Source organism: Helianthus annuus, chromosome 1 (assembly GCF_002127325.2).
Source record: "Helianthus annuus cultivar XRQ/B chromosome 1, HanXRQr2.0-SUNRISE, whole genome shotgun sequence".
Lineage (NCBI taxonomy): Eukaryota > Viridiplantae > Streptophyta > Magnoliopsida > Asterales > Asteraceae > Helianthus > Helianthus annuus.
The window spans coordinates 147,665,076-147,675,283 of NC_035433.2; the positions used below are offsets into that span (position 1 = coordinate 147,665,076).

The 10,208-nt window shown below is 34.4% G+C and overlaps 1 protein-coding gene and 1 long non-coding RNA gene across 2 annotated transcripts; one reads left to right on the forward strand and one right to left on the reverse strand.

Moving 5' to 3' along the window:
• Window positions 1-640: 640 nt before the first annotated feature.
• On the reverse strand, window positions 641-1,087 carry LOC110941039. The gene is made up of 2 exons (XR_002593754.2): window positions 980-1,087; window positions 641-894 (listed from the first exon to the last, which is right to left on the reverse strand). It is a non-coding gene; the product is annotated as an uncharacterized LOC110941039 (long non-coding RNA).
• Window positions 1,088-2,785: 1,698 nt separating this feature from the next.
• Window positions 2,786-9,819, forward strand: LOC110934133. The gene is made up of 6 exons (XM_035989759.1): window positions 2,786-2,849; window positions 2,962-3,154; window positions 6,550-6,764; window positions 6,860-8,077; window positions 8,155-9,102; window positions 9,146-9,819. Exons 1-6 carry the CDS (start codon window positions 2,786-2,788, stop codon window positions 9,817-9,819), a joined length of 3,312 nt encoding a protein of 1,103 aa, XP_035845652.1.
• Window positions 9,820-10,208: the final 389 nt, after the last annotated feature.

The window sequence follows — 10,208 nt, forward strand, 5'->3', positions numbered from 1 at the left end:
GATAGTCCCTGTGGTTTCGCCTTTTTTCACCTATAGTCCCCAACTTTCTAAAACTACCTTAATAGTCCCCAAGTTTTCATTTTTTGTTCCCGGATAGTCCCTGGGTCTAACTTCAGTTACTTTTCTCTGTTAAGATGATGTGAAATGACAAAAATACCCTTTCCTTAAAAAGGCCAAACCATAGGGACTATTCGGGCATCTTCTTTATTTTTATTTATAAAACCCCACCACCACACTTCATCTTCAACCTCCACCCACCATTACCCTCCTCCACCCTCCACCATCAACCCGAGCCGGAACCGAACCGAGTTGCACCAAGACCTAAACTGAACCGAATCACCACTCGAGCCGGAGTCACCACCAGTGCAACGAATCGAACAAAAATGACTAAAATGAAACTGACCGGAGTCCGACCCGAGTGAAAAACGGCCGGAAAACCCTGGTTCCACCGTGAAAAACGGCCGGAAAACCCTGGTCATACATGTTTGTAATGCAATGTATAAAACCTTGCCATTTAATTGTTAAATAATAATGCTTGATTATAGCAGAGTCCAGAGACAAACTAAGCAAATAAAAAAGATGCCGTTCTTTCTAAAATGAGTCTCTTTGATTAACATCATTTCAATATTACACAAACTGAGACAATCTTAACAACCATTTCTTCATTGAGACATTCCAAGAATAAAAAGTGAAAAACCAACATTTTTTATTCTTCCAACAATCGATTTGATTCAAACGAGACTCGAGAGATTAGCCCATGGCATACTTCTGCGTCCAACTACGAGCAGTGGCCTCATACATGGACTTGTCGGTTTTATACATGTGAGCAATCTCTGGCACCAACGGATCATCAGGGTTCGGGTCTGTCAACAGAGAGCAGATGGAAAGCAACACCTACAAAACACGCATACACCTCTTCAATACAAGACATTTCAGGTTTAAAATAAACCCAATAATAAAAACGAGAGGTGCATCAGACCTTGGAGATTGTTAGTGCTGGACTCCATTGTTCCTTGAGGATATCCAAACATATGCTACCGTTGTTGTTGATGTTTGGATGAAACACCTTCGTCCTAAATGCAACCTGAATATTTCACCCTGGTTCCTCCGTGAAAAACGGCCGGAAAACCCTGGTTCCACCGTGAGTAACCGGACTTTCACCGGAATTGGAGAGGGAGAGAGAGAGGGTGATGGTGATGGTGGAGGAGGGTGATGGTGGGTGGTGGTTGAAGATGAATGTGGTGGTGGGGTTTTATAAATAAAAATGAAGAAGATGCCCGGATAGTCCCTATGGTTTGGCCTTTTAAGGAAAGGGTATTTTTGTCATTTCACATCATTTTAACTGAGAAAAGTAACTGAAGTTAGACCCAGGGACTATCCGGGAACAAAAAATGAAAACTTGGGGACTATTCAGGTAGTTTTAGAAAGTTGGGGACCATAGGTGAAAAAAGGCGAAACCACAGGGACTATCCGGGCATTTTTCTCAACAGTTTATAATATATGTTGTATAAACCCAAATAACAACTTTTTTATCTACAAACTTTTGTAGTCTTTAAGCAATTTTAATCTTATTATCCTATCTCATAATTTATATAGGATTATCAGTGGATGTGTTTGTTCTTTATTGGTTTTTACCGTTATCCTTGCCCCCTAAGATTTAATAAGTATCCGTCATATATTACAGTTTATAAAAAATATTTAATTTGTGCCTGTTTCTCCCATTAACTTATTTAAGTAATCTAATTCAATAGCTTTTTTATATAATTCAAATTTTGTCTAAGTCATTCAAAGTAGGTTGTTCAGAAAAATTGTAACCAAGTAAGAAGTGTAAATTCAAACCCATTTTATTCGGTTTTTTGTTCAGTTTATCGATCCACTTTTTATTTTATTTGTTTTGTTTGGTTTATTTGGATAACTGAAAAAATACCGTTTAACTTAATTATTTATTAAATAAAGATAATAATATTTTATTTTAAAAATCATATACAAATAAACCATAAACCTAACCGATGAACACCCAATGTACATTCCACAAAGATTACAAAATTTGTTGTTAACTTTTTTATCAATGTAATAGATTGCTTGGAATATTTAATTCAATAATTTGAAACAATTCTATTTTGCTTTTCATGAAATGATTTTTAATTACAAAATGATAAAATGGAATATTATAATTTATTGAGGTTATGTTAATCCCTAGGTATGACATATTGTAATTCAAAATTTAAAAACCATTGTTTTCTTCTATTTTTTTAATGTTCATGATCTTTTACTCTTTCTTCTTTTGAATCCTTCTCCTTCTCTCATGTATGCAATGTCAAAGAATTCACGTTCATATTCTATAGCTGCTAATTCATCTCAACGAAATTTACACAGTAAGTGAAATTATAACTTCTTAACTCATAATTTCCCAAATCAAATCAGCTTTCAGATTGAAATCATAATTCTACTTGGTTTTTTTGTAGGTCCTCTTATGAGAACTCCTGTTTCAGATATCTCTAATAGATCTCCTCTTTCAGATATCACAAATGGTAATAGCTTTTGAATTTGATTATAAGTATACTTTTTTCCGTTTTATGTTTCCAAGTGGACTGATTCTTGTGTTTCTTACATATTATACTTTCTCTGTTATTTAGTTACTTCACCGAATGAAAGGCGTAAGCTTCGAAAATTAATACTTGATAATAAGAAATCAAAGAATGCATTGTCATCATCAACGAATGTTCGTAACATCTTTTCTGACAATGCAAATTTGGTCTAATGTTCTGATACTACGGATCAACATATGTACTCCATTGCATATCGAGCAGTTAGAAATGCTACTGGTTCTTTAATTTCAACTACACCAGGTTTGTATTTTGTTTCTTTATTATTTCTTTTGATAAATACATTACTAAACAACATACAGGTACTAACATGAATGTTTTAATATTGGATGTTCATATAACGGCATAAACATAGGTACACTTCTAGATAGCAACCGTCGATATTCCATTACTTCTAGCATTATTAGCAGTAACAATCAGCCGATATTGGGTAGTAACTCTATGCTTACACGTCTGTCTTCTGGTAAACGTAACCTCGAGCCCAAGAAACGTGATAATACTCATGTACCTATGCTGTCTTTGGATTCAGATCAAGACAATGTGTTTTTGTGCACTGATGAAGATCCTTATAAAGGGATATCTAAAAGTTTTAATCTATTTTATTGTTTTAGGACATTTGTTGTGTTCCACCTGCAATATAACTCTCAATCATTTTTTAACAGATTATTTGGACCATGGTGACCAAGTGCTTACATGTCAGCTTTGTAGTGCAAACTTATGGACATCAGAAGGAGGAAAAGGTCGTTTAACTATAAATAAGCTATGTTATAGTATGTGTTGTGGTTATGGTAAAGTTCAGCTACCGCCTTTAAAGGATGCACATCCGTCTTATCAAAATTTGTTTTCTTCCTCAAATGCAAAAAGCAAGTTCTTCCTGAAGAACATAAGATGATACAATTCTATGTTCTCTTTTACATCTATGGGTGGAAAGCTTGATTCTAATATCAACAAGGGCAATGCTCTATTTATATATCATATCAGTGGCCAAAACTTTCATTGCATGGGGAGTCTCAAACCTCCAGATGAAAATGAAGCTAAGTTTTGTCAGCTATACATACATGATACCGAAAATGAAACAACAAACAGACAGGCACTATTCAGGTACGAGTGATTTCTAAGTTCCATTTTTATTCTATTAAAGAACAACTAGAAATTTTACCATTTGTAGTTCACTATCAGTTGTTAAGTACCATCACTTAATCCTTAATCACTGATTCTCTATCCATTGATTACTACAACAGCAGTTGTTAACCTTTAGTAGTTCACTATCAGTTGTTAAGTACCATTAGTGTTTTAATCACTAGCAGTGCTTACAAGTTTTTCATCATCTGTTTTACTTAACAGTAGTTTTGTTTTATTCATTTTAAATTCATGACTGGTTGTAGGTAAACTGAAGAGATAAATGCAACTTGCGTCCCTGTGGTATGTGTGAAACATCAACCTGAGCCCCTAAATTCATTTTTTGGTTTTTTGAGCCCCTGAGCTTATAAATTCATAACAATTTGAGTCCCTCCGTCACACTTCCGTCTGTTTGACTGTTTGAGCCAGGGGTAAGATCGTCTTTTGGATTTCTTTCCCTTCTAAAAACCCCAAAATTCATTATTAAGCTCTAAGTTAAACAGTTAAGCATCAAACATGGACAGAACATATCACTAAGTTATACAGTTAAGCATGATTTCAATTAAACACAACATAAATGCACACTTGCATTATGTTAAACATACAATACAGAGACAAAACGTCATACCAAGAAAGATAGAAGGATATCCAACTTGGTAGACTTGATGGAACTTACAGACTCGATAATAAAAGACCGTAACATACAACGAGTTTTCGAATTTCTTCGTGATGAAAACTCAAGGAGTGAGTGGTGCACTTCGGAATGTAGCTGATAACCCCCTTTAGTGTAGCTCTTCGATTTTCCTTGAAATTCCAGAGCTCGCTAATTACATATCTGCCACTGGGGTTATATTCATTCATATACAACAATCAGCTTATCTTTTAGCAATTGATCGTTCTGATCAATCACTTCCTTATGTGCACCGCACCGTCTTCCAGGAGGTTGTCAAGTATTCTCGCTAATGTTTTCGTAGTTGGTGTTTTGCGTATCTTTACATCCGCAGCCATTCTGTACAATAAAAACATCCATAGTAAGACGACTGATACAGTACTTTCATAATGCATATATGTATACATATATGAGGAACCCAATGTGAGGAACCCAAAACACAGTTGATCTCATATCAAGAAATCACATTCAAATGACCAATATGAGGAACCCAAAACACAGAGTCTTTAACCAACTTTATCTGAGAAACAAAACAACAACCATACCCAGATTTCAACATGAACAGCAGAGACTTAAGAAACCCAGCTTTCAAGATGAACATCAAAGACTTAAGAAACCAAACCCTGTTTTAATCGATTGTATATTTTAAACATTTCAAACAAACTATAACACAAAAACAATCTTAGATTAACGTAAACAACCAAAAACCCAGTTTTACTAAACAGAGAAAACCAAAAACATCACAAACAAACCTTCATAATAACCAAAACCCAAACCTCTGTTTTGATACCCGAGACAAAAACCCACAAGAATCAAACAATATTTTCACACAAAATCTGTTACATTCTAGCATATCAAAAACATATACAGATAAGAAGTGTAAAAACATGAGTGGTGAAAATGAGATATCATCAAACGTCATTAAACATCAAGTTACAGAGGGTTACACAAGCATCTAACAAGAACAGAGGGTACACCATAGTGTCGATCATGTTTTAGGTATGTGATTTTACCTTGGATTGTTATAAAAACAAATGGTCGGTGAGGAGATTCAATGAAGATGAAGATGAGGATGATGATCGGTGTTGGGAGAAGAGATTTTCAGATATTTTTGAGAAGTGTGATTGTTGTTAGGGAATTAGGGATTATATGTGTTTATCATTAAGGGTATAAAGGACATTTTACAATTGTCAAAGAGTCAAATAGACGAAAGTGTGACGGAGGGACTCAAACTGTTATGAATTTATAAGCTCAGGGGCTCAAAAAACCAAAAATTGAATTTAGGCGCTCAGGTTGATGTTTCACACATACCACAGTGACGCAAATTGCATTTTACTCTAAACTGAAATGTTACTTTTTCTCAACATATGATATAAGTTTTGGGCTTGTATCAGCAGTTGTTAACCACTGCTCTTCCTTAACACTTAATCCTTAATCCCTGCTTCTGTATCCACTGTTTACTACATCAACAGTTGTTAACAATATGTAGTTCGCTATCAGTTGTTAAGTACCATCCGTGTTTTAATCACTAGCAGTGCTTAAAAGTTTTCCATCAGCTGTTTGACTTAACAGTAGTTTGCGTTATTCATTCTAAATTCATCAGTTGTTGTAGGTAAACTGAAGTTTCCTACAATAAGCACTGCCCAGCTAAGTTTCTTACAATGACAGTGGTTATAACAAGTTAATAAGGCAAAACACTGATCTGCCTAACAACTGTTGGATATAATGATGGTTGTACACAAAGTCTAATTAACATCATCCAATGTTCAAGACCAAACCACTGATGAAGACCAAACCACTGTTCAAGACCAAACCACTGAAATGTTACTTTTTCTCAACATACTCTAAAAGTTTTGAGTTGGTATCAGCAGTTGTTTACAACTGTTCTTCCTTAAAACTTAATTATTTATCATTGATTCTCTATCCACTACTTATTACAATAGCAGTTGTTAACCATATGTAGTTCACTATCAGTTGTTAAGTACCATCAGTGTTTTAATCACTATCAGTGCTTACAACGTTTTTATCAGCTGTTTGACTTAGTACTAACTGTTCTTCCTTAACACTTAATTATTAATCACTGATTCTCTGTCCACTGCTTATTACAATAGTTATGTTATGTTAATGTTTTGTTGTTTTTTTTTCTTTTAACAGCAAAAGAACCAAACCTTCATTGGCTGCTGATAAAGAACTTGATGTTGAAATGATAGAGTATTTGAGGGCTTTATTAGATTCACAAAATATGTTGGTTAAGACATATAGGATGGTCAGAGACAGGCCTGACATATTGTGTCGATTGTTTAAAATGAAGCTTGATTCCTTACTCAAAGATTTGAAGGATTCTAAATATTTTGGTGAGATTAACGCTGGTATGTTATTTTGTTTTCACATCTTATCCTCTGATGTATATTTTGTAATCAAGGTTATTAACTAATAAATCTATTTATTTTTCCTTTTTATTTAGTTGTTTATATAGTAGAATTTCAAAAGCGTGGTCTTCCTCATGCACATATATGCTTATTCATGAAGGTCGATCACAAACTTCCAACCATAGATCACATAGATCCATTTATTTCTGCTGAGATTCCCGATAAAAAAGAAGATCCTGAACTTTATTCTCTTGGGACTGATTATATGATTCATCATCCGTGTGGGAATGCTAATTTGAATTGTCCTTGCATGGTTGATAAAAGATGTTCAAAAAACTTTCCGAAGAAATTCACACCACATACAACTATTGATTCAAGTGGTTTTCCTGTATACAGAAGAAGAGATTCAGGTCATACAGTTATAAAATCTGGTGTTAGATTAGACAACAAAAATGTTGTTCCTTATAACAAAAGGCTTTTGAAAAGGTATCAAGCACACATTAATGTTGAATGGTGTAATCAAGCCGGTTCAGTGAAATATTTGTTCAAGTACATTAACAAAGGTCCTGATATGGCTACTGCGGTAGTTTCTGGTGATACAAGTTCAACCATCAAAGAAAAGCCAAAAGATGAGATCAAGGAGTATTATGATTGTAGATATATTTCAGCTTGTGAGACATCCTGGAGAATATTATCTAATGAGGTTCATTATAGGTATCCTGCTATTATGAGGCTTCCCTTTTATTTGCCAGGCCAACAGAATGTTGTGTATGGTACGGATGACGATATTGATAATGTTTTAAGCAAGCCTTCTGTTGCTTCTTCAATATTTGTGCAATGGATGAAGTTGAACGAGACAAATAAAGATGCTAGAAAGCTGACTTATGTTGAGTATCCTTACAAATTTGTTTGGATACTTAAAGATAGATGTTGGCAAGTATGTAAGTTGTACCAGTGTGTTGGCCGGATTCATTCTGTATCTCCTGCATTGGGCGAACCTTATATGTTGAGGATACTACTTAATAAAGTTAAAGGGCCTAGATCATTCGAGGAGATACATACAGTTAACGGTCAATTATTCCCGACTTATAGAGATGCTTACTATGCGATGGGACTCTTAGATGATGACAATGAATACGTTGAGGCCATTAAAGAAGCAAGTTTTGAAGGACATGCTGGGTATCTTCGAGCGTTATTTGCTACCCTGCTTTTGTCAAATACTCTTTCACGGCCAGAATTTGTTTGGGAGAACACGTGGAAATACTTAGCTGATGATATTGTTTATAGACGTAAAAAAGAAACAAATATTTCAGGTTCTGATCTATCTTTTTTATTTCACATACTACATTTTGATTTTTTAATTAATAATGTTAATTTTTTGATTTGTTAGGTTTAGTGCTTCCTGAATATCAGATTAAGAACCTTACTTTGTTGAAAATTGAAAACTATTTAATTTCCAATAGTTCATCATTACGAAGGTTTGTCACTATGTCGTATCCTGATGATGATTCCTTACGTGATGCTTCTAATCGTCTGATCAATGAAGAGCTGTCACACGACCTAGATGAAGTACAAGCTGAGTTTAACAGGTTGCATCAATCTCTTACAGATGAACAACGGGCGGTTTTTGACGATATAATGGAAGCAGTTGTATGGCGTAAAGGAGGCCTTTTTTTGTCTATGGTTAACTGTGGAACTGGAAAAACCTTTTTATGGAAGACTTTGGCTTCAGCTTTTCGATGTAGAAATGGAATACTTTTAAATGTGGCTTCAAGTGGTATTGCTTCGTTATTACTTTCTCGTGGAAGGACAGCTCATTCTCGGTTCCATATCCCCATTAATCTAACAAAAGATTCAATGTGCAATATTAAGCCAAATAGTGATATTGCGAGATTATTAAAGGAAACCCAATTAATCATATGGGACGAAGCACCGATGGTACACAAACATGCCTTTGAAGCTTTAGATAGGACGATGACCGACTTATTTTCGGAAGGTAGGAGTATTCGTTCGGATATTCCTTTTGGAGGTAAATTTATTGTATTTGGTGGTGACTTTAGACAAATACTACTTGTTATTCCTAATGGTACTATACAAGAAATTGTTAGTGTATCTTTAAGCTCTTCATACATATGGTCAAAATGCAGACTCTTACGGCTGACTAAAAACATGCGTCTAACTATTGGAGCTGAAAGTTCAAATATGGAGTCTATCAGAGAATTTGCAAAATGGCTTATTGATATTGGTGATGGAAACGTTGGAGATGATAATGATGGTGACACCATTATAGAGATACGAGATGATTTACTAATCACCGATATTTGTGACCGGATACAAAGTTTAATTGACTTTGTATATCCTTCAATTATTGAACAATTTAGGATTCCTGGATTTTTTTTCTGAGCGAGCAATTCTAGCTCCCAAAAATGAGGTAGTTCATGAAATTAATGATCGATTGCTTTCGTTATTTCCTGGTGATACAAAAGAGTATCTGAGTTCTGATAGTATATGTCAAACTGAACAAATTCTTGATTCTTTTCAAGAAAGCTTATACTCAATAGAAAATTTGAATGCTCTTAAGATTTCTGGCTTACCTGATCACATATTAGTTCTTAAAGTTGGTGTTCCTGTGATGCTTCTTCAAAACATTGATCAACAGAAAGGGTTATGTAACAGTACAAGGCTTCAAATTAGTTTTCTTGGTAAACGGGTTATAGAAGCTGAAGTTATATCTGGTGGTAACATTGGCACGAGAGTTTTTATTCCAAGGATTAATATCATCCCGTCTAACAAAAAAATACCTTTTCAATTTCAACGACGACAATTTCCTTTATCAGTTTGTTTTGCTATGACAATTAACAAGAGTCAAGGACAATCATTATCAAGGGTTGGTCTTTATTTGAAAGATCCTGCCTTCACTCATGGTCAGTTGTATGTTGCATTATCAAGGGTCAAGACCAGAGAAGGCGTTAAAATACTAATATTCGACGCTGATGGAAAACCAACAAATAAGACTTCTAATGTTGTTTACAAAGAAGTTTTTACTAGCTTGTAATCATTGTTTTTTCTGAGTTTTAACTTCCACCGTGCTAAGTATAGTTGTATAATTATTTTCTTAATTACTATTTTGTTTAAATTTTATTTGGTTTAAATTTTATAAACTCTATTGTGTTTTACATCTCAGAACAATGTGTGATTAATTTATTCATAAGTAATTTACAACGCAGACAATTCTAAAGATCCCCGTGTTCACTATCAATATGGAAGAAAATTATACCGGTTTTGGACTGCATAAGAGTCTACGAACTTATCAATTTCAAACCTATACCAGCTAAAAATATGTTTCACCAAAGTCAAACCACTGTTTGACCAAAGTCAAACCACAGTTTGACTAATGTCAAACAACTGTTTGTAAAAATATGATTCTTAGTGGTTTGAAATTCT